Raw genomic sequence first — 26,214 nt, 5'->3', positions numbered from 1 at the left:
TATAGGGGTAAACATCTTATTCAAAAAGATTTCAAATCTAAACAATATGAATCAAGTTTATAAATATGGAAATATAATTTGTTTAATATTAGTTGAATATAAAGGAATACATTAATATTCCATCTAAAATTACATAAAAAGTGTACAAAGTAAAAAACATTCACAATTTTACTTAAATTTCCATCTGACTTGTATAATGTCAGAAAATGGGGAAAAAAGTGTAAAACCATAGCTAGCTAGCAACTTAAAATGGTAATCTTATAAAAATTCATGGTTGTCATGGTTACATGCAAATGAAGATAATAATAATATTTATTACAATGAAAGAACAAAATGAATGTTACTTTATTCAAGTCCAGGTAAAGTTAAAACTTAAAAGATTTAGTATAAAGTATAAAATCAGTATATCAAGTTAATAAAAATTTGTCAATATAAATACTGATATAAAAAAACATTAATGCCAAGTGTACATAATAACAAAATAATAAGTTATAAAAGACAAGAACAGTAAGTCTACATTAGCACAAATCATATAACAATAGAGTATAAATTACAGTGCTAACGAATTCACAGGTCATCAATGCCATTTCACATAAACTATTGTTCTTCTTTAAGGCCTAGAATGTATTCATCCACAATTAACCTGGCAATTATAAGTTCTTCTATCACCTTTAACAAATGAAATCAACTCATTTCCACTCCACAACTTAACCCTATGAAAAATGATAAAATAAAATTCGTATTATTATTTGCCTTATTCTCTAATTTTCTTGTTTTTTTTTTTCTATTGTGTTATTTGCTCATCCAGGATGTTATACACATGTACTTGTTTTATCAGATTGCCTGGTACATACATAAACCTTTGAACATATTATCAAAAGGTGATGTGAATGAAAGCAACAATGTTTAATGACTGCAGCAGGATATTTTTTTTTGTTAAATAATATATATATATTGGAAACTTTCACGTTTGTTAGTTTGATACAGAAAGTACCGGTACCTTATCCCGGCTTTGTTAAACATTAGATTGTATATTTAGAAAATTGTTAGTAATTGTTAGTATTCAAAATTATAAAATATATACAATATATTATTTTGTATCAATTATTTCAATATTGATCAATAAAGAGAGAATTTTATTTAAGAGAGAAAGTGAGAAGAGAAGAGAATAAATAAATAAAACACAAAAGCAAAATTTCTCTAATTTTCTTGTTTTTTTCTCTATTGTGCTATTTGCTCATCCAGGATGTTATACACATGTACATGTTTTATCAAGATTGCCCAATACGTACATAAACCTTTGAACATATTATCAAAAGGTGATGTGAATGAAAGCAACAATGTTTAATGACTGCAGCAGGACATGATCTTAATATATCTTATCAACATCCTTACCTTAAGAGTTATATATACAAAACTTGAGTTTGGATTGGATTGTTCTACTGTTCTATGCTATTTGTTTTATATATGCTTCGTATATTTTTCCTTCTTAAATTTTTACACAATGCTCATACAAGTGAGAGGTTGAGCTAGCTATAAAACCAGGTTTAATCCATCATTTTCTCCATACGAAAATGCCAGTACTATGTTAGGAATATGACAGGTGTTGTCCATTCGTTTGATGTCTCAGAGTACAGTTTTTTTTGTACTTTTATTTTTTTGGTCTAGTTTTTCACCAAACACTCTATAAATTCATGGATTTCAGATGACAATAAATCAATCCAAGTCTTATACATGAACATGTATACATGCACTTATACATGCACTTATACATGCACTTGCAGAAGGTCGATTTCTATCTGACGTAGCTCATTAATGAAATCTGTAATGTCATCATGTTAACCAATTCAAATAAAACTATTTGCAGGTAAGAAAAATAATTTAAACTAGATGTGTCAAAGCGACACGAATGGTCCCGTCCCAAAAAGTTGGGAATCTGCAATTTCAATATAAACACACAAGGACACAAACATGATGGTAGTCTCACATATCAAAAATCAGCTCAAAATTTGTAGGGGAATAGACAAAAAATCTGTATAACTGGGATTTTCAATAATTTATCAAAGTCCAAAGCCCGTAATTTCAGCGAAAATACGCAGACCAGAACGAAACTTAAACTTGATCTGTAACTCATCATGGTTAACTCGCATACCAAAAATCAGCCCAATATCTGAAAGCGTTTAGAAAAAAAGCTGTATAACTGAGATTTTCAACAATTTCTCAAAGTCCAAAGCCCGTAATTTCAGTAAAAATTAGTGGAGCGGAACGAAACTTAAACTTGATCTGTAACTCATCATGGTTCACTCACATACCAAAAATCAGCCCAATATCTGAAGGCGTTTAGAAAAAAGTCTGTATAATGGTTTGTTGCGGAATGACGGAATGACGGAATTAAGGAATTACGGAAAGAAGGAAAGACGGAATTTCGGATAAGGGTAAAACTATATGGCACTGACAACTTTGTTTCTGGGCCATTCAAATATATAAAAAATGCTCTTGTTATATGAAAATAAAACATTTTATTTCTTTGTTATCACAGATCATACCTGTACAATCTTATGGATAATTAAAACACTCAAGCTAAAGATGAAAAATCCATTGACATATATATCCCCTTGTTCAGGTAGATACTTTAAAAATTATAACTAAGCATAGGAGGCTATGAATTTTATACATAGCTGTATTAATACTTTTTACTTCTGAAGACGGAATTTGAACTTGATAAACATTTTTCTTTTCACAGAAGGAAAAGCAGCAGACAGATCTACAGATGTTAAAACTCTTATATTTACCAAAATACAAATTTAATGTTTGCCATTATGTTCTGCGAGCATCGACAGTCTGACATCATCAGGGACAGTATCTGGTTTCCCTAAGAAAGTCAATATATCATTATTGGTAAAATTACATTGTAATCCCTCGAGAAAGAATAATTATAGTATATGGTGTTCCTAACAAAGTCAATATACCAACATAGGTATTGTCGTTAAATTGCAGTCAAACACTGAATTAAGACTTATCTCAATTGTTAAAGTTAGTATGAAAATATAAAGACTTGACATGAGTGGCAATGAGACAATATAGTATATCGATGTAAGTACTTTAAAAACTAAGGATTTTCTTATCCCAAGAAAAGATAACTTTAGCTGTATTTGGCACAACTTTTTGGAATTTGGGATCATCAATGCTCTTCAACTTTACTTGTTTGGCTTTCTAACTATTTTAATCTGACCGTAACTGATGAGTCTTATATAGACGAAATGCATGTCTGGCCTATTAAATTATAAGCCTGGTACCTTTGATAACTATGAGCATTTCGAAATGCACTGTTGTATTGTTTATTTGTGTTTTTCTCTCTCCTGAATGTTCTTGCATTTATATGTACTGTAGTCCTGTCAATAAATGTTGTCATTTTAGTGCTAAAGTTAACATTGCCATAAAGGCATGAAGTTTGACTACTCAGACCAGGTTCAACCAAATATTTTTTCTTAAAATGTCCTGTATCAACTTCAAGTCAGGAAAATGGCATTTGTTATTTGATAGTTCGTATGTGTGTGTTGCATTGTCGTTTGTTTTTTTGTTGCACTTCAAGATTTCTGTTGTTTTGTCGTTTTCCTGTTATAGTTGATGTGTTTCCCTAGGTTTTGGTTTGTAAACAGGATTTGTTTTCTCTCAATCTTTTTATGACTTTCGCACAGCGATATACTATTGTTACCAATTAGCTAAAACATACAATAACTGTCCAGATCTGCTCACAAGATGATGAGCACATTTTACATGAATCTAGAAAGTTTGAAATCATTGGGAGAAGTTGATTACACTAAATGACTGCTTCTTCAGGTAAACAAGTTTCACCATCTGGAACATATGCATATATTATCTTCATGTGTAGTTCAAAAAGGGTTGCAGATGTTAAATATTAAATAAGTATGCAAGACATTGTGAAGGCCTGCATTAAATATTTAGTAATTGATTAAATAGAACAGGAACCTTATTTTCCAACCCAATTTTCACGAGTCAATATGATGAATTTCCATTTCAAGAAACCAAACAAAAAAATAAAAATGGAACATGCATTTCTGTTGTTAAGGGGTTCATACTCTCTGTATATTTTCTCACATCTTTTATTCAAAACTAAAGTCAATAGGACTGTGTATCCCACACATACACTTTTTTATTTGTCCTATAACAATAGCCATAAAAGCACAATGAGATGGCAAATCATTCACACAACCACAAAGGGTATATCTATGCATGAAACTAGTAAAATATTTCTGACGGGAACATGGTGCTTAGGCCAGTATTTAGAGTTTTATGATATGATTAGTAACTAGATTATTAGCAAGCAGTGTTTATCATAGAGAATTTCACCAAAATAGTCCAACAGCCATTATTATGTTGAGAGGACGTCATGCTCCATATGTTTTTTCCACTGTTAAATTGAATACAAGTAAATGGTTATAAATATCTAGGAGAATATGTTTTAGAGAACCCCTCTTTTAACTTTTCTATACATAAAGTTTCAAAAGATGTTTTTGCTGGATTTATTACAGCAGACCTTTTGTTTAGATTCATATTTACCAACCCTTTAACATTAGAAAACGTTATGTACAAAATCAACAAATGAATGGTGAGCAATACAAGGTCATAGTATTGTTTCCAATGTTCTCTCAAACTTGTTGTTGGACAGTTTAAAAATAACATTTGGATCAATCAAATCTAAAGTATCTCTCAACATACAAAAGAACTCTTCTATTGGGAGGCTGATTAACCTGATAGAAAAGGTCTACCAAATTTTAACATTTGAATCTTGTTTCTGAAAGAACTAATACAAAGATATCTATATCTTTTAATAATTTAATGTACACCAGTGCATGTTATATAAGTGCATTTGTTTTCATAATGTCTCCCTTGGCTAGTCTGAGGTGAAAAAATATATATTGAAAGTTATCCTTTACCACAAAATGTCAGTCTATAAGGAACAGAATCTATTAACAAATGTGAGGGGAAATCAGTAAAATACCCTGTGCTTTCTATATGGAACACAATCTATGTACACGATATGTAGAAAAATCAGTTGGAAACGCTGTGCAGTTTATATAGAACAGAATTTATTTAACAAATTTAGAGTAAAACAATACGGATATTGTTAAATGTATTAAAGTTATAATTGTATTTTTTATATTTTATATTCATCTATAATAGTAAAGATAATTATTACCCATTTTATTTATAAGATTTTAGTTTATAGCATCTACATGTACACAATTTATTTGTTTTACAATTAATTCAGTAGAAATACTGACATAGCTAGATAATACAATATCTAATTACTTACACAATTCCATATTAATATTCATCAAATTGTAATAAAATACCTCAAATGACATAGTTACAAACCTGATCTTGAATTATATAATTTTTTTAGAAATTAACGGGAGACGTCACTTTTTTGTTGTTTATCCAGTCGTGTGATAGAAAGTTTGTGGTTCTATTGTGCATATTTGTTTGCTGTTCTAGGTTGTTTTACATGATCATTTTTATTCTATGGTTAGCAGGTGGAAATGTACGATTGTATTGTTTATTTGTGTATTTCTCTGTCCTGAATGTCCTTGCATTTATTTGTAATGTATTCCTGTCATGTAATGTTGTCATTTTAGTGTTATATTTAACATTGCCATAAAAGCATTAGGTTTGGCTAGCCACAAAACCAGATTAAACCAGCCATTTATTGCTTAAAATGTCTTGTACCAAGTCAGGAAAATAGCAGTTGTTATCTTATAGTTTGTTTCTGTGTGTGTTACATTGTCATTTGTTTTTTGTTGCACTTTAGTGTTTCTGTTGTTTTCCTCTTATAGTTGATGTGTTTCCCTTGGTTTTAGATTGTTATCGGAATTTGTTTACTTTCAATCTATTAATGACTTTTGAACCGTGGTTTACTACTGTTGCCTATTTTTAAATACCTTGTGATTTTCTCTTCTTGCAGCAGCAGCAATATGCACCTACTAAACATAAGCATATACCTGCCAATACACCAACCACTATCCCTAGTATTGTTGGAGTTGATAAACTACTGTCAGCATCCCTATGAGCCTGAGTGATGATTACTGTATTAATGAAAAAAAGTGTTTTTTAATTTTCCTAGAACAAAATTTAAGAGTTAAACATTATATCATTGAGACATATTTAAACACATACTTTATAATTTTTCTCTTTGTCAACATTAAAACTAATATGTTGTTTCCTGTTTTTGGTAAAGTGTAAATGATTCTTTATTTATCTCTATTCTTCATCAACAACAAAACTACAATATTACCTGGTGACATCGTAGTGTTCAGCAATGTAGTGTAAACAATAGGTTGTGAGCATGTTTGGCTGTTGTTAACTGATGACACAGAGAGTACCCATAGCTCCTCTGTAACAGAACCATGGTGCCAATATCCTAGCTCCCATGTTATCGTCAGATTTTCAAATTTTGGTAAATCCTGTGGTAAGCACCACCACCCCTGGAGATCATCACATTGAATAACCTGTAAAATAAAATATAAACCAGCAACTTTTGCTGCAACTTTTATATATATGATGATAAACTTTTATCCTTCAATCAGTCGACTCTAGTACAATAAAGAAGCATACAATTTAATTTAGCTTTATTTCTACATGTATCTATAAAGTATTCCATTATCATGCGTTTATGATGAGTGAATTGTTATTTTGCACTCATTGTGGTCCTCTTAGCACACCAAGTTTCACCAATGTCCTTTTCTGATCAAACAAAAAAAAAAACAATTTGGACTTATAAAAATAAATGAAAATTGCCAATGTTTATGCAGTGATGGATAAAAAACAATATATAGACATTGTCATACATGAATGTTATGACATATATATAAAAATCATAACATACAGAGGGTATAATCAACTATACATCACGAAAAATCACACCTGAAAACTATTACATTATTAAATCATAACATAAAGGGGGAGGGGTAATCAACCTCACAGTAACAGTCTAGCTTCCCCTTCACACTGGTATATCTACCTCTTGTGGGACAACAGTATTACTTAATAAGTTCATCCTTAACATGTACGAAGTAAATGCCAGTGAATATTAACCAAACAACAAACAATCTATATGTATCTTCTAAGAAATCTAACAGATTAATTCATTTAAATTCATGGGGTCAAAATAAAGGTCTTTGCCATATAAACTCCTTTTAACTTACCAAAGTGAAAAAAGAATCCAAATGTATAAAAATGGGCAGATATTCCTTTTTAGCTCGCCTACAGGGAACCCAATCTCTTTTCTCTAGATTTGCTTGGTGGAAACATATCTTCTTTGTATTATTTTGTACTTTTATGTTAGCAGTGCATGTTTTGTGTTCTAATTCAACCATTTGGTCCCAAGTATTCGGTCCACGCTTAATTTTAAACATGTGAAGTGAATCCTCCAAACAACCATCCATTCTACACGGAAGGAACGGGCTAACTGAAATTTATAACTATAACTATTTATAACTAATTCTGGAATGAGAAAATGCAGTTTTAAACAGATGTGTACAATTGTATACATTATATTACAATAAAATAATGAAATTTTATTAAAATCTTAAGGTATATCAATGTCAATAATATGAAGAAAAATAATCCAAATACTGTCAATTCAAAAATTTATAATTGAGATTTTGAGATTTTTGAAGAACAAAAAAATTTGAGTCATAAGTGCAAATTAAGGCAAATCTGCATACAAATATTTGTATTAGATAAACTATGCAATTATTTTGATTTTAACTCAGTTGCACTATTCGCAATAATGTCTGGGTTTGGAGTATTTTAAAAATAAGCTATCTCACAAGAAGTTGCTTTTCAGATTCTTTTTAAGTTGAAATCCAAGCTTTACTATTTTATAATACATGCAATAATTTCTCAATTGACAGTATATAGATTTTTTTTCATATTATTTACATTTTTGAAGAAACAAAATGCTAACAAAAATACTTTTTCAGCACTGATGTTATAACTTGTCAGTGAGATCGATAATAATATATATATTAATCTTTTAAATCTATACTTTGAAAATAATTTGACTTAACTATAATCACAGGGTCATGAATCTTATGACAAATCTAATTCATACAGTGTCTTTTTATCTAAAGGCATAGTTGTCTCAATTTAAAATCAAAACAAAACCTTCCACAGTTTAAATGCAAAAGGAATTGGAAATTAAATTTATGTTAATTTACAAATATATTGAAGAAAATAGTAAAATCACAAAAATACTGAACTCAGAGGAAAATCAATTCGGAAAGTCCCTAATCACATGGCAAAATCAAATAACAAAACGCATCAAAAACGAATGGACAAGAACTGTCATTTTCCTGACTTGGTACAGTCATTTTCAAATGTAGAAAATGGTGGATTAAACCTGGTTTTATAGCTAGCTAAACCTCTCACTTGTATGACAGTCGCATCAAATTCCAGTATATTGTCACCGATGCGTGAACAAAACAAACAGACACAATAGGTAAAAATGTCAAAAAATAGGGATACAGCAGTCAACATTGTGTTATCATCTAAATCACTATAAAAACAACAAATGTAACGAAGAAGCACAAAAAGGCATACATCAAATTTAACATCCTTATTTTGTTTATATTATACGATTTAATTTATCTATGTAAAATGCACCCATAAAGGATGGAGGGTTTTAAGTACTGGTGTAAAATTGCACGTTTGAAATTGGCACAGGTAGACATGAAATAATTTTGTCGTTCAAAAACAACCCTAAGACGGTGAAATACATTTTACAATTATAGCCTTTGTATGAGGTCGGTAGTCCAACATTTCATTTTGTTCAATGGAAGTCCCTGTTTACACTGATTTTACCTTAAGGTTTGTTATTTACATTTATACTTTTAACCTGAACATTTTTTTATTTACATTTAAAAGATGGTATATCAGATTCTATAAGATCAAGTCCTGTTAAATTCGAGAGAGCACAATTAGAACATTCTGTCATTGAGAAAAGTATTGTTCCATTTCCCGTCAAATCTGTATGTTGTTGAGACTTGAAACTGTCCAAAACTCGGAACACTAATGTAAAATCTAGAGTCGGCCATTTTATTTTTACAGATCCTTTGAGGTTACAATCAAACTTCTGTAAAGATAAAAAGAATGAATCATAAACGGTTTGCACAAAAAAAAAAACATTTCTGTAATGCCTGAATCAATTATTTAATTTTTGTTTATGAAGTCATATTATCAGAAAGTTTGTTTCAAATTTGTGAGAAAAAGATGCCTGAAGATATATTTCTTTGAGTCATAAGTTGGGTATTTTCTATAACTTAACATAAACATTCTGGTGTATATAATGATAAGATTGAAAATCTTTTAAAATTCAGTATTGCTTTTCCCATTTAAATGTATATACATGCATCCAACGTAAACATTTCAGAGTGTTACAGACATTGTATTACATAAAGAATACTCTCACAATACTTGTTCATATTAGCCTTTTCTTTTAACTCATAGTACTTTCATTGGAGAACCAAGCAATTCTATGGTTAACCTTTAGACCACTTACTTGCATAGGGGTACCAAGCGATGATTTACCAGCGTATAATAAGACTTCAAAGAAACATTTGTCAGATGTAAGAGGTATAGATGTGTCTGTTTGAAATGTCATTTCCAGATCATACATAGTTGGATTATGCACGTCAACAAATGCACCAAACTTGCAAGAAGTTATATTTTGTTCCACCAATGTCTTCCATTCCATAAAATCATAGGTGAAAGAGACAGCTTTTGTTTGTTTTCCATCAAGTTGTACCTCTTTACCACATATCTTAGGTATTTCATTTTCTGAAATGAGTAACAGGTTCAATTTTGAATTCAGAATATAAACATTGAATATATGTATTGTTTTATTAAAGTGCAGCCTAATATAATATAAAAATACAAATATGAAACATATTTTATGTCAGCCAGTCTTCATAGGCTTATGATGCACTATACTTCTAAAGTTCCCATAGTTATCAAATATCAATTTAAATGTACAACTATATATATGTATATACTGAATGTCTGAAAAAAACACCACCACTAATCAAAAGAATAATCTTATCAAGTTCTTTATTTTTTTAGTTCTTTTTTTCAATTTGAAGTATTATATATAGAATATCCAAAACTGTACAGTATGGTTAAGACTGGGGTCGGGTAATGTCCAGTAAAATTCAGACCTATTCAGACTGGTCAAGTAAAAATCAGTACAGTCGAGTACAGATGTAGGCAATTCCATACTTTAACGGGTTTATAGCGTAATGCCAGTGAACAAACATTGACCATTGATTTTTACTAGTACTAGTGGACACAAATTGACAATCTATATCTTCTCATTCAAGAGGATTAAACATTAACCATCAATATTTATTAATGCTGGTGGATGAAAATTGCCGGTTAATTTCTACTGGTACAAATGACAAACATTTGAAGTGTCCAGAATACCATCAATTTAGTGAACTGATCCTAAATTTAAGATCTTACTTGTACAGTTTCTGCTGTCCCAATTTGTAAACTCTGCATGTCCAGGTGATATTTTTTCACATTCCACGAATACAAAGTCAAAGTCATATGGTATTTTTTGAAAATCATAGCCCTGTTTACAGATCTTTTTCTCTGGAAACTTTTTAATATAATATGTGCTGTTTGGTGAGGCCCCTTTTATTGTTGAATCGTCCACTTGGGGAAGTGTACATTCTAAACCTGCAAATTAATATAACAAATGTTGTTGAATCGTCCACTTGGGGAAGTGTACATTCTAAACCTGCAAATTAATATAACAAATGTTGTTGAATCATCCACTTGGGGAAGTGTACATTCTAAACCTGCAAACCAATATAACAAATGTTGTTGAATCGTCCACTTGGGGAAGTGTACATTCTAAACCTGCAAATTAATATAACAAATGTTGTTGAATCGTCCACTTGGGGAAGTGTACATTCTAAACCTGCAAATTAATATAACAAATGTTGTTGAATCGTCCACATGGGGAAGTGTACATTCTAAACCTGCAAATTAATTTAACAAATGTTGTTGAATCGTCCACTTGGGGAAGTGTACATTCTAAATCTGCAAATTAATGTAACAAATGTTGTTGAATCGTCCACTTGGGGAAGTGAACATTCTAAACCTGCAAATTAATATAACAAATGTTGTTGAATCAACCACTTGGGGAAGTGTACATTCTAAACCTGCAAATTAATATAACACATGTGGTTGAATCGTCCACTTGGGGAAGTGTACATTCTAAACCTGCAAATTAATTTAACAAATGTTGTTGAATTGTCCACTTGGGGAAGTGTACATTCTAAACCTGCAAATTAATAAAACAAATGTTGTTGAATCGTCCACTTGGGGAAGTGTACATTCTAAACCTGCAAATTAATATAACAAATGTTGTTGAATCGTCCACTAGGGGAAGTGTACATTCTAAACCTGCAAAATAATATAACAAATGTTGTTGAATTGTCCACTTGGGGAAGTGAACATTCTAACCCTGCAAATTAATATAACAAATGTTGTTGAATCGTACACTTGGGGAAGTGTACATTCTAAACCTGCAAATTAATATAACAAATGTTGTTGAATCGTCCACTTGGGGAAGTGTACATTCTAAACCTGCAAATTAATATAACACATGTTGTTGAATCGTCCACTTGGGGAAGTGTACATTCTAAACCTGCAAATTAATTTAACAAATGTTGTTGAATCGTCCACTTGGGGAAGTATACATTCTAAACCTGCAAATTAATATAACAAATGTTGTTGAATCGTCCACTTGGGGAAGTATACATTCCAAACCTGCAAATTAATATAACAAATGTTGTTGTATCGTCCACTTGGGGAAGTGAACATTCTAAACCTGCAAATTAATATAACAAATGTTGTTGAATCGTCCACTTGGGGCAGTGTACATTCTAAACATGCAAATTAATTTAACAAATGTTGTTGAATCGTCCACTTGGGGAAGTGTACATTCTAAATCTGCAAATTAATATAACAAATGTTGTTGAATCGTCCACTTGGGGAAGTGTACATTCTAAACCTGCAAATTAATATAACAAATGTTGTTGAATTGTCCACCTGGGGAAGTGTACATTTTAAACCTGCAAATTAATATAACGAATGTTGTTGAATCATCCACTTGGGGAAGTGTACATTCTAAACCTGCAAATTAATTTAACAAATGTTGTTGAATCGTCCACTTGGGGAAGTGTACATTCTAAACCTGCAAACCAATATAACAAATGTTGTTGAATCGTCCACTTGGGGAAGTGTACATTCTAAACCTGCAAATTGATATAACAAATGTTGTTGAATCGTCCACTTGGGGAAGTGTACATTCTAAACCTGCAAATTAATATAACAAATGTTGTTGAATCGTCCACTTGGGGAAGTGTACATTCTAAACCTGCAAATTAATATAACAAATGTTGTTGAATCGTCCACTTGGGGAAGTGTACATTTTAAACCTGCAAATTAATTCAACAAATGTTGTTGAATCGTCCACTAGGGGAAGTGTACATTCTAAACCTGCAAATTAATTTAACAAATGTTGTTGAATCATCCACTTGGGGAAGTGTACATTCTAAACCTGCAAATTAATTCAACAAATGTTGTTGAATCATCCACATGGGGAAGTGTACATTCTAAACCTGCAAATTAATATAACAAATGTTGTTGAATCATCCACATGGGGAAGTGTACATTCAAACCTGCAAATTAATTTAACAAATGTCCATACATAAACATGCATATTAATATATTTATCAAAACTTTATAATATTAGCTTAAACTACATATATCATTGACTTTCATTTTTATGAAATACTAATGATCCCTTACATATAGGTTATGTGCTTTATACCTTGGTATTTGACCTGGTGACCTTAAAATCAATAAGATACTTTTATCTTCAAATGCTTGATTCATGAAAGTTTGGTAAAGATCAGAATAATAATTCTATAGAAATAGTCTTTAATAAACAGTTTCTTACAAAAAAATCAGTCTTTTTAAAGGTATTGTGACTTTGAATTATGAGCTGCTGACCCAAACATATTACTTTAGTACTTTAAGAATGTACTTAGGTCTGATTTAGGAATTTTTGTCAGATGTTCAGACTACTTTGGTTTTACAGGGTAAAATATTTTGCCCCATAACACCCATTTTTCTTTTTATATAAGATTTCAATAGCTCATCAAATGTCATTTACCAAATTTTAAACAAATTCTTGATTTCTTTTCTTTTGATTTGACACCCAATTATATCCTTAAACCAGATGCTCCGCAGGGCATAGCTTTATACGACCGCAGAGGTTGAACCCTGAATGGTTGGGGCAAGTATGGACACAACATTCAAGCTGGATTCAGCTCTAAATTTGGATTGTGATTAAATAGTTGACACAGCATAGGTTTCTGACACAGAATGAATGTGTTCTAATGAACTTAAAATTTTTGTTTTCTCTTAGAGCAATTCACTATGCTGTTGAATATTAATCCTCTCAAAAAAATGTTTGAGGAAATTTTCTTTTTTATTTATGAAATTTCAAATGAGAAAAATTGAACCCAATTTTTTTAATCACATCCCCCTTTCCCTTATTCCAAAACTAATCTCAATTAAAATTTCTAATGGAGTTTGCAACAATAACTACTCATTTAAATACATCATAAAATATTAAGATGTAAAAAAACTGCTTGTTATCACTGAATGGTAAGTATTATTTTAATTTATCAGTTGGTAGTAAAAAGTGAATATACATTGTATATTGTATATAACAAAGATTTAAGTTGATTCTGGACAAAAAAAGATAACTCCAATTAAAAAAAATTCTTGCTATTGCACAATATTTTGCAATTAGATATTTCTTGCTTACTATTCTGGACAAAGAAAGATAACTCTAATTAAAAAAAATTTGCTCTTTCACAATATTGTGCAATTAGATATTTCTTGCCATTGCGCAATACTGTGCAATTGAAAAGACTTGCTATTGCACAATACTTAATATAATAATTTTAGATCCTGATTTGGACCAACTTGAAAACTGGGCCCATAATAAAAAATCTAAGTACATTTTTGGATTCAGCATATCAAAGAACCCCAAGTTTTCAATTTTTGTTAAAATCAGACTAAGTTTAATTTTGGACCCTTTGGACTTTAGTGTAGACCAATTTGAAAACAGGACCAAAAATGAAGAATCTACATACACAGTTAGATTTGGTATATCAAAGAACTCCATTTATTCAATTTTTGATGAAATCAAACAAAGTTTAATTTTGGACCCCGATTTGGACCAACTTGAAAACTGGGCCAATAATCAAGAATCTAAGTACATTTTTAGATTCAGCATATCAAAGAACCTAACTGATTCATTTTTTGTCAAAATCAAACTAAGTTTAATTTTGGACCCTTTGGACCTTAATGTAGACCAATTTGAAAACGGGACCAAAAGTTAAGAATCTACATACACAGTCATGACAGTTAGATTCTGCATATCAAAGAACCCCAATTATTCAATTTTGATGAAATCAAACAAAGTTTAATTTTGGACCCTTTGGGCCCCTTATTCTGTTGGGACCAAAACTCCCAAAATCAATACCAACCTTCCTTTTATGGTCATAAACCTTGTGTTTAAATTTCATAGATTTCTATTTACTTATACTAACGTTATGGTGCGAAAACCAAGAAAAATGCTTATTTGGGTCCCTTTTTGGCCCCTAATTCCTAAACTGTTGGGACCTAAACTCCCAAAATCAATACCAACCTTCCTTTTGTAGTCATTAACATTGTGTTTAAATTTCATTGATTTCTATTTACTTAAACTAAAGTTATTGTGCGAAAACCAAGAATAATGCTTATTTGGGCCCTTTTTTGGCCCCTAATTCCTAAACTGTTGAAACCAAAACTCCCAAAATCAATCCCTACCGTTCTTTTGTGGTCATAAACCTTGTGTCAAAATTTCATAGATTTCTATTAACTTAAACTAAAGTTATAGTGCGAAAACCAAGAAAATGCTTTTTTGGACCCTTTTTGGCCCCTAATTCCTAAAATGTTGGGACCAAAACTCCCAAAATCAATACCAACCTTCCTTTTGTGGTCATAAACCTTGTGTTAAAATTTCATAGATTTCCATTCACTTTTACTAAAGTTAGAGTGCAAAAACTAAAAGTATTCAGACGACGACGACGACGCCAACGTGATAGCAATATACGACGAAAATTTTTTCAAATTTTGCGGTCGTATAAAAATGTATTTCAAGCCGCATTCCCCCAAATTTCATTCTTTCAAAAGCTGATATGACATTTATATATGAATTAGTTTCCTCAAAATCATTAGGAATTTTGTTCACTAGATGGGTCATTATCAAACCAAGTTTGGCTCAATAAAAATTGATGCTGTATCTTTATCCAGAGTTTAATGGCCATGGGTTTTTGTTTGATCAAAATATCAAAAGTGATTGTCCTTTATACATTTTTCAATTGGATTAATTACAGGTCACATTTTTTATGAGTAGACAAGGGTATGCAATAATAAATGAAAGCATTTAAAATTACTGGATTTATAGTTGTAACTGACTGACCAGCTATACCACAAAGAATTTACATTGACGGAAATAAGTCATTGAACCATGTATATGATGACAAGGTCAAGTGAAAACTGTCAGATGGAGTTGATCACCTAATAGTGATTTCTGCTACCATGTATTGTCGATTATTCTTAGTGCAATTAAGAAAATGATCTTATGGCAAAAACTAAGCTCTGTGCAATTCCCTAAAACCTGAATTGCTCACCTGGCAAAATTATGCCATTTCATGATAAAACAAGAGGCTCTCAAGAGGCTGAATAGTTCACCTGTATTTCAGAGAAGACTTTTAAATGTTAGCAAACTTGATGAACAAATTATGTAAAATAGTCTTTCAAGGGCAATAACTCCTTCAGGGGACAATTGACAATTTTGGTCATATAAAACTTTTTTGTAAATTTTACTATGCTGAAAATTATTGCTGTTTACAGTTTATATCTATTTATAATGATATTCAAAATAATAACAAAAAACTGCAAAATTTCGTTAAAGCTACCAATTAAGTGGCTGCAACCCAACAATGGGTTGTTCTATTTGTCTGAAAATTTCAGGGCTGATAGATTTTCACCTATAGAACAATGAAATCCCCATGTCAAATTTGCTCTTAAAGCTTTAGTTTTTGAGATATAAGCCAAAAACTGCATTTGACCCCTATGATCTATTTTTAGCCACGGTGTCCATGTTTGTTGATGGATCAAAACTTCGGATACAATTTATAAACTAAAAACCAATAGGAACATTTAATTAAAGTTTGAAGGTATTTGGCCCAGTAGTTTCAGAGCAGATTTTTAAATGTAAGCAAACTTGATGAACAAATTGTGTAAAATGGTCTTAAAAGGGCTAAAACTCCTTAAGGGGTCATTGACACTTTTGGCCATATTAACTCTTTGTACATCTGACTTTGATGAACATTATTGCTGTTTACAGTTTATATCTATCTATAATAATATTCAAGATAATCACAAAATTTCCTAAAAACTACCAATTTAGTGGCAGCAACCCCAAAAGGGTTGTTCGATTTGTCTGATAATTTATGGGGTGATTAATTTGACCAATTGAACAATTTTACCAATGTCAGATTTGCTCTTATAGCTTTAGTTTTTAAGATATAAACCAAAAACTGCTTTTGACCCCTATGTTCTATTTTTGGCCATGACGGCCATGTTTGTCAATGAATCAAAACTTGGATACAGTTTATTAACTAGATACCCTATGGAACATTAAGTTAAAGTTTGAAGGTATTTGGCCCAGTAGTTTCAGAGGAGAAGATTTTTGAAATAGCTCATGACGACAGATGACAACGACAGACGACGGATGTCAAGTGATGGCATAAGCTCACATTGTGCACTTTGGGCCCTGTGAGCTAAAAAGGAGATGTATTGTGACCCAAAATAACTAGAGACAACTTTCCATCATAATGTAAATTGCATTGACTGAAGCAACTAAAGGTCACTGTAAGGACTTCAACATCAAGCAAAGCTCTGTACTGTATAGTCATATATAAAACCCTGCAGCATGTATGAATACACAACAATTTATATTAGACAAGAGTGCACACACTGAAATGTCTCGCCTTCTTTACTAATCATTGATATTATGTTGATAGTCCTAAGTATAAAGCTTTATTACAACTGTCACATAAACTTAACATTAACCAAGATAGCTAAACAAAGACCAATGAACCATGAAAATGAGGTCAAGGTCAGATGAACCATGCCAGGCAGACATGTATAGCTAACAAAGCTTCCATACAACAAATATAGTTTACCTATTACTTATAGTTTAAGAAAAATAGACCAAAACACAAAAACTTAACACTGTGCAATGAACCGTGCAATTGAGGTCATGGTCAAATAAACCTGCGAGACTGACATATAGATCATAATATATTTCCATACACCAAATATAGCTGACCTTTGGCATATAAAATTAGATAAAAAGACCAAAACTTAAAAACTTAACTTTGACCACTGAACCATGAAAATGAGGTCAAGGTCAGATGACATCTGCCCGCTAGACATATACACCTTACAATCATTCCATACAACAAATATAGTAGACCTATTGCATAAAGTATGAGAAAAACAGACCAAAACACAAAAACTTAACTATAACCACTGAACCATGAGGTCAAGGTCAGATGACACCTGCCAGTTGGACATGTACACCTTCCAGTCCTTCCATACACCAAATATACTAGCCCTATTGCTTATAGTATCTGAGATATGGACTTGACCACCAAAACTTAACCTTGTTCACTGATCCATGAAATGAGGTCGAGGTCAAGTGAAAACTGTCTGACGGGCATGAGGACCTTGCAAGATACGCACATACCAAATATAGTTATCCTATTACTTATAATAAGAGAGAATTCAACATTACAAAAATTCTGAACTTTTTTTTCAAGTGGTCACTGAACCATGAAAATGAGGTCAAGGACATTGGACATGTGACTGACGGAAACTTCGTAACATGAGGCATCTATATACAAAGTATGAAGCATCCAGGTCTTTCACCTTCTAAAATATAAACCTTTTAAGAAGTTAGCTAACGCCGCCGCCGCCGCCGTATCACTATCCCTATGTCGATCTTTCTGCAACAAAAGTTGCAGGCTCGACAAAAACCAATGGCTGATATTCATTATTTTTACATTTATTGAGCTACAAGTTTTCTTAAGGAACAAATTATCTATTTTATTTATTTTTTAAAGTGAATTCAAGTGATATTAGAATAGCATAAGTCTATATTATTAAAACCAAACTAGATGTGTTCAAACGGCATGAATGTCTCAAAAAATTGAAAAATCTTCAATTTCAATAACACATGCGGACACAAACATGATGGTAGTCTCACATATCAAAAATCAGCTCAAAATCTGAAGGCGTATAGAAAAAAATTCCATATAATTGTGATTTTCAACAATTTTCAAAGTTGTAAATCCTTAATTTTGGCAAAAAACAACAGAGCGGAACTAAACTTAAAATTGATCTGTAGCTCATGGTGGTTAACGCACATACTACAAATCAGCGAAATATCTAAAGGTGTTTACAAAATATTTCTGTACAGTAAAATGTGATTTTCAACAATTTATCAAGGTCCAAAGCCCTTAATTTCGGCAAAAATGAGCCGAGCAGACCAAAACTTAAACTGGATCTGTAGCTCATCATGGTTGAATAACCTACCAAAAGTCAGCCTAATATCCGAAAGTGTTTAGAAAAAAAGTCTGTATAATAGTGATTTTCAACAATTTATCAAAGTCCAAAGCCCGTCATATTGGCAAAAATTAGCAGAGCAGAACGAAACTTAAACTTGATCTGTAACTCATCATGGTTAACTCACATACCAAAAAAAAGCCCAATATCCGAAAGTGTTTCGAAAAAAAGGTCTGTATAACTGTGATTTTCAACAATTAATCAAAGTCCAAAGCCCGTAATATCAGCAAAAATTAGCAGAGCAGAACGAAACTTAAACTGATCTGTAACTCATCATGGTTAACTAACCTACCAAAAGTCAGCCCAATATCCGAAAGTGTTTAGGAAAACCTCCGTATAATGGTTTGTTGCGGAACGATGGAATGACAGAAGGATGGACAAGGGTAAAACTATATGGCACCAACAACTTCGTTCGGGAGCCATAACAATTAGAATAAAACAAATAATTTTCAAAATCTCTAGAGCCTTTGCTCCCTTCCCAAATCAAATGACTTTTAACTGTTAAGTGAGCTTCCATAAAGGGTGTATTTTCTTGACGTCCACAGAGATTTATTTTAGCTTAGTAGTGGCTGAAACTGCACACAAAATGGTAAGCAAACACATGACTGGTTAGGCCAAATAAAAATATATGTGTGGTTCCAGTAATCCTACCGTCCCTACTTTTTCGGCTTAAAAATAGCCTATCCTAAAGATTTTATTGTCATTTTTCATTAAGCACTGTTAAAGTCAGAATGTTGCTCCCATAGACTCAATGTAAAAAAAAAACATAAAATAAAAAAAAATCCCTACCTACCTACCCTAACTTTTTTTCAGATGTAACTGGAACCACACATACTTTTATATTTGACCTTATATGTTATTCAAATTTCTTTTTCATGTTCCTTCGAAATAAAAACATTACGTTTAATGATGAAGTCAAATTTGCAAGAACTGATTTCCCCTGTTGAACTATAAGCTGTGACTACATTGGTATATCTGCCAATTTCATAAGGATAGTTCGTTGCAGTTTGGCTTTCAATAGTCCAAGGCTTTCCATGGCGGTCCAATGATAATGGAATAGTCCAGTTATACTCATACTTATATAAACGATGATCTGATGTGGAAGTTGGGGTGAAGATTGTCATATCTTGTGGACATTTTAAAGCAAAGGCAGAATCTGAAATCATACAAATGGGTTAATTCATGCAAGTTAATTAAATAATTAATATACAAAATGAAGTGTAAGTCTATGTAAATTGCAGGTGCAAAAATACGTTTGTGTGTGTGTGTGTGAATGTGCATGTCTTCATCCTCTAACCCTGAATGATGTTTATATTAAAAGATATAATAAAATTACAAATGTGCCAGACAACTAGAAAAAAAGTGAAGTCCATTACAAATCAAATGAAATCAAACCTTATCTATCAATGGAACAAGTGAAAAACAACTGCTGTATTCCTGATTTGGAACAGGCATTTTTGAAGAAAATGGTGAACTAAATCTGGTTTGTATACCTAGCTAAACCACACATTTTACAGGCATACAACACAACAGACTTATTTCAAGAAAAAACATACAAATTAATCAAACAAAGACACCAACAAATAAGTTGCTTCGCTGAGCTGGATGACCGCAGAGGTCCAACCCTGAACAGTTGGAACAAATATGGACACAATATTCACGCTTGATACAGATCTGAATTTGGATTGTAATTAAATATTTGACACATAATAGGTTTCTGACACAGAACAACTGTAGTTAAAGAACTTGTGTGATTATTATGCGATTTGAATTTATATTCCTATGTGTGTAATACATTATGCTGTTGAGAATTCACCCCCCCCCCCCCCCAAAAAAAAAAAAACTTAATTTCTGAAATCATAAGAGCAAATTGTCCCTCCACCCTATTTTTTTTACCCCCTTCCCCCCTTTTCCAAAAACAAATTCTTTTCCTCAAGATATGGTCATAATCTTAATTCAAAGGAGAAGGGGCTATAAAGGCCAATATTGGCCTCAATTTCGAGAATTTTTTAAATTCTACTGATTCGTATGTGTATGGCTTTCTTTTTCCGTTGGACATATTCATTTTATGAAAAAAATGTTTTTTTGTAGTTATGACGTCACAATGCCGTGTTTTGACAACACTTCACGTGCATATTTGTTGGCTTTTCGCAATTTTTTACTCATTTTCGCCAAGTTTTTTTACGAAAAAAGTACCTGCGCATTCTTGCCCCAACGAAATATTTTGTCAGAGCAATATTATCAACTAAATGCATCTTATGTTGAAATATTTTCGTGGGGCAAAGCTGCGCTCATACTGAATATTAATTAAAAACTTGCTCAAAACCGGCATCGAAGTTCTCTAATTATCGTCCGTTTTTCCCGGTATCGGAAAAAAAAGGAACATATATGTATTTTTTTAACATTTTTTTTTGGTCAATGGTTGATAACAATAAAGTTTGGCTATAGAAAGTAAATTACAAAGCGTATTTCTTCATATTAAAGTAAAACATAGCCTCTCAAGTTAAGCCTAGCCCTTACCGTCTATATTTATTGTAAGTGATTACGGAACTGACGCACGGAATTTTACTGGTGCTGTTGTTAAGAAGCTTTTTATAGTGGAACAGAAATCAGCGTATCATTCATTAAATACTTGGTATTAACAGACAGAATTGAAAGAACTAAATATAATTTAAAAGATGTGATTATATTTTTGAAAATGGTGGAATTCGTACTCCGTGAAAGGTAAGTTAAGCTTAAACTAGTCTACATCACATGAACTTGTCACGTAAAAAGTTCTTCCGACTTTTCATATTATTATCTCTTACGAAAAAGCGAAATGGAAACAAAATTTTAATTCTATGATTATTTTTCTTTTCATTGCTTTAAAGTACTACACAAAATAATAAGACGGCCGGAACACGATCTACAAAACTCGTATTTATAAATTCCACGGCACAGCAGACGAAAACTTCAGTTTCCATTTTGCACTGACGTCTGTTATGTAAAAAAAAAAATTACCATGACATAATCAACAACAATGAAATGGTAATTTCATTGATATTAAGTTGAATCGTAAATAAGAAGTAAAGAAATAAAAAACAAAACAAAATTGTTGTTCCTACGGTTTATGAATCAAAATCATAAATATGACTTATTTACTACATTTAGCTACTGTGTTTATGTGGTTCACATCGCCTACACGCTACGCTGCGGAGAAAATATTTTACGTTCGAATCTCATCCAAGCCAAATTTTTTTTTCATCATTTCGTAATTTTTTACATTTGTCGTTTTGAATCACATGATCATGATAGATACAAAAAAACAAAAACAACATGCACCAATATACATTAAGACCTTGTATTTTTAATGTTTTAGACATAAATGGATACTGCAGATCACTGGAGACAGCGGACCTAAATTATTACATGACAATTTCCTCATAGAAATGAGTGAGTATCTATATAATTTCCATCTTCGCTAGCTAAGGGTTACGATCCACTCCCGTTCCAGAAAGCAGGAGTGGAGAAGATGTATAATTTCATGCAGTCGATTATTTGATACTGAGTGCAGAAGATTCATAGTTCAATTAAAAGCATTGTGAACCCAGATTTAAAATTATTTATTTATGCGCAGCATCCAGAAGTAAAATTACAAAATATGGATTACATTATGTTATAGTCTGAAAATGTTTGAAATAATTGCCACTGGATGTTAGACATCAATACATTCATTTAATATTCATATAACCAAACACAGAAATAAATTTGGCAACTTAAAATGTTATTTTTACTATGGAAAATCTTATGAAATTTTTGATGCACTGACTTTCAGTATCTACGCTATTAAGAAGAGTGAAAGACAGAGTTTCATCTTAAAAATAAATTGTTATGTTTGATCAAAATAATGTGTTATGTGAATAACAAACATCAAACACTAGACTGTTTCTTAAAAAAAAAAGCAATTTTAGTTGAACATTCATTATAATACCGGGCTTGTCTGATGTCGAAAATGTTCTGGTATTCTCCGTAGTTGCATGGTTTGCTGTCTTATTCATTCGCCTCCACATTTGATATGGCTGTTTTGCACACCACATTGTAAAAAACATTTCGCCTATATTCATAAACATGGATGTTTCTATTTTCTTCAATTAAATTTTAATTATCACTGTAAAAATCGTGCTTAGAATTTAAACACTAGTGATACATGTTTAGATCTAAACGTGTTTAGGGTTGTATTTAATTCCTAAACACATTTTTCAGTAAGCACATAATATTTAAGTTTGCCGTGAATTTAAACACGTTTAAAAATGAAAGTGTATAGAAATTAAACACATGTTTTAAAGCTAAACATGATTCTGAACACAACCCTAAACACATTGTGCTAAGAATTGTGTTTAGGATCTAAACACCGTTTTAAGGTGCATGCTAACTTTAGATTTTCAAATACAGTTAACACATATGTATTTGCCAAAAACAGATAGCAATGAAATTTTTTAGGAGTTGAATAGATTTTGTAATTAAATGTACCAAATATTAATTGTATCCTCTTATGGTTTTCTTTTCAGAATGGATAAAATAAGAAAGGGAAGAAAAGATTCTAAATGTATATTGTGTGAAAAAAGAACAAAACCCGGAAAAAGAAGACCTTTGTGTGGAGAAACAAATAAAAATCTGCGCAATTTTCTCAGTAAGAATTTCCTTGTTTCACCCAATGATGATGACGTTATCTGCGATACTTGTCGACGGAAATACTACAGAGAAGGGCAAGCACAAGTAAATACACCCACTGTCCTTACAAATGATACAAATGCAAATGATCCTGATTTTATGCCACCATCTGCACCTAAAAGAGCAAAATTAAGTTCTCCTTTATCAATATCGCTTCCGATATCTTCAACAATTAAAGGTCATGCACAATGTTGTCTTTGCAAAAAGCGTGGTCCAAAACTTATGGTTGTTCCACAAGAAGCACGATTTCATACATTTTTGGAAAAAAATATAATTATTCCTGCCGGATCACGCTGTTGTCCTCGTCATTTATGTACTGAAGGTTTTACAAAAGAAGCTAACGAAGACATAACTAGTGTGTATACTGTTTCTGACTTCAATCGCAGCGGACTACTTGAATTGATAGATACAATAAGAGAACATGCATTAAAAAATAAAAACGCAAGAATTGATTTTGATAAATCTTCTTCTTTAAATGACACAGACTTTCGAAATTTGACTGGCTTAACTATTACTGATTTTGAAGACTTATGTTCTCACATTCCAAACTCAGCTATAAGAGATACCCGAGTACGAAGCATGAGAACATGTATTGGTATATTTTTGACCAAACTTCATTCGGGTATGTCTAATAAAATATTAGCAACTTTGTTTAATATAAGCAAAGATTCTATCAGGAAAGCTATTTCATCCGCAAGAGATGCAGTTAAACAGCACTTTACACCAAAATATTTAGGATTTGATCATGTATCCAGAGAAAGTGTTATACAAAACCACACTCGTCCACTGGCACAAACATTATTTGGTGATATCACAAACACAACTGCCATACTCGTAATTGATGGTACATATATTTACATACAAAAGAGTGGACAATTTAAATTTCAACGTAGTACATACAGCATGCACAAATTTCGCAACCTCATTAAGCCAATGATGTTTGTCACAACTACAGGATACATTGTAAGTGTCATTGGACCCTACCTTTGTAACAGCAAAAACAATGATGCCAAAATTTTAAACTCAATTTTCAAAAATAACTTGGAGAAAATCAAGGAATGGTTCGATAAAGATGATGTTGTTGTGGTTGATCGGGGATTTCGAGACAGTATCGACCTCTTAGAAGAATTTGGTATTCAAACTAAAATACCAAGCTTTCTCAAACGTAACGAGAAGCAACTTTCGGTTGAAGACGGTAACACAACACGTTTAGTTACAAAGGTCCGCTGGGTTGTTGAGTCCGTTAATGGTAGAATCAAGCAGTGGCGCTTGCTTGACAAGGTATTACCAAATTCCCTTATACCGTATGCTGGTGAATATACACGTTTTGTAAGTGCCATATGTATTAAGTATAGACCACCACTTAATGCTGGTAATGAAACTGATGACCTTCTCTTAGGTACAAAAATGCTTCACATGTCAAAGAAGAAAAATGAGCTCATGGAACGAGTTTCAAATGAAAACTTGCATTCCAGAAGTGGTAGGTGGCAAAAAATAGATGGCAACGATTCCGTTGAAGATTTTCCGAAACTGTCGGAGGAGGACATCAGGGACATAACTCTCGGTGTATACCAGGTTAAACTAGCAAAGAGTTATACTGAGGAACATCTAGAAAATGACGATTACTATGAAGTCATGCAACAGGGACAACAACTTATTAGAGTTAGAATGGCAAGTAGACATACAAGCAGCAAAACGCATAACCTATGGATTACATATGATGACTGCTGCATAAAAACTTGGTACTGTACTTGCAAGGCCGGTGCTCGAATTGTTGGTACTTGTAGTCATATTTCGTCAGTTATATGGTTTCTAAGTTTTTACCGGCATCAAACCAAAGGAAATCAAGCAAAGCAATGGAAGGACTATATCCATGATGCTAACCAGCCGGAAGTAGTTGATGATAGTGACAGTGAACCGGAGGAGTAAACATGTTTAGCATTTGTATTTAACTGAACAATTACTTGGACATATATAGGCATATAATATAATTCCATTTTTGTTTTGTATGTCTTTGTTGGGAAAAAACTGACGTACGTCGATATCAGGGTACTATTATGCCTAAATGACGAATATAGAAGGGAAGACATTTATTGCAATAGTTCAACTGGTAAATGCTAACACTGAATTGTCACACCAAACTGGTATAATAATATTGATATTGATAACATAATACCTGAATTTATGATAACTGTTGCTTAAAAATTCAGAATCATAGTGTAGTAACAGTTTTGTCGATCGGGGGTTGCATATTGTATTTTTAGTTTGATATGAGGAACATGTGAAAAGTTTCTAAAGATAAATGTGCTAACAATATTTCAATAAATTTGAGTAATTTTTGAAATGCATAGTTTATGAAATTGTGAACTTTATCAGCAGAGTTCATAAAAGTACACACCAACTCATTTTTGGTAATTTAAGGTAAAAGAAAACACAAACAATAACTTTAGATTCCCTCTAATTTAGTCATACATAGAACGAATGTTAATTTTGTTGTAACCATAGCAACTGTATAACTGATATTAAATGGTTAAATTTTATATCAATTTTATTCTTCATTGTATAAACACAATGTTTCACAAGTAATAGTGTATTCACGTTGATTATTTACTGTGTTATCTATTGTAAAAAGTACACAATACATCAAAAAAAAAG

General features: G+C 31.8%; 2 protein-coding genes across 4 annotated transcripts in view; one reads left to right on the top strand and one right to left on the bottom strand.

Moving 5' to 3' along the window:
- Window positions 1-299: 299 nt before the first annotated feature.
- The window catches only part of LOC143082214 (uncharacterized), a 46,913-nt gene continuing 20,998 nt past the window's right edge, over window positions 300-26,214 (bottom strand). The window contains exons 5-13 of one of the 3 annotated variants that reach the window (XM_076257798.1): window positions 19,751-20,005; window positions 10,543-10,761; window positions 9,584-9,861; window positions 8,941-9,157; window positions 7,227-7,489; window positions 6,317-6,530; window positions 5,964-6,107; window positions 2,793-2,872; window positions 300-713 (exon numbers count right to left, since the gene is read on the bottom strand). In XM_076257798.1, coding sequence (XP_076113913.1) covers window positions 2,805-2,872; window positions 5,964-6,107; window positions 6,317-6,530; window positions 7,227-7,489; window positions 8,941-9,157; window positions 9,584-9,861; window positions 10,543-10,761; window positions 19,751-20,005 — 1,658 coding nt within the window. In that variant the 3' untranslated portion in view covers window positions 300-713; window positions 2,793-2,804. The remainder of the gene's footprint in view (window positions 714-2,792; window positions 2,873-5,963; window positions 6,108-6,316; window positions 6,531-7,226; window positions 7,490-8,940; window positions 9,158-9,583; window positions 9,862-10,542; window positions 10,762-19,750; window positions 20,006-26,214) is intronic. The other 2 variants (XM_076257797.1, XM_076257796.1) reach the window with 2 other exon arrangements.
- Window positions 21,635-25,777, top strand: LOC143084061 (uncharacterized). Its single transcript, XM_076260478.1, has 3 exons — window positions 21,635-22,281; window positions 23,397-25,039; window positions 25,770-25,777. Exons 2-3 carry the CDS (start codon window positions 23,398-23,400, stop codon window positions 25,775-25,777), a joined length of 1,650 nt encoding a protein of 549 aa, XP_076116593.1. The 5' UTR covers window positions 21,635-22,281; window position 23,397.

This window comes from Mytilus galloprovincialis, chromosome 7, assembly GCF_965363235.1.
Source record: "Mytilus galloprovincialis chromosome 7, xbMytGall1.hap1.1, whole genome shotgun sequence".
Taxonomy (NCBI): domain Eukaryota; kingdom Metazoa; phylum Mollusca; class Bivalvia; order Mytilida; family Mytilidae; genus Mytilus; species Mytilus galloprovincialis.
This window is presented reverse-complemented; position numbering and strand designations above follow the sequence as displayed.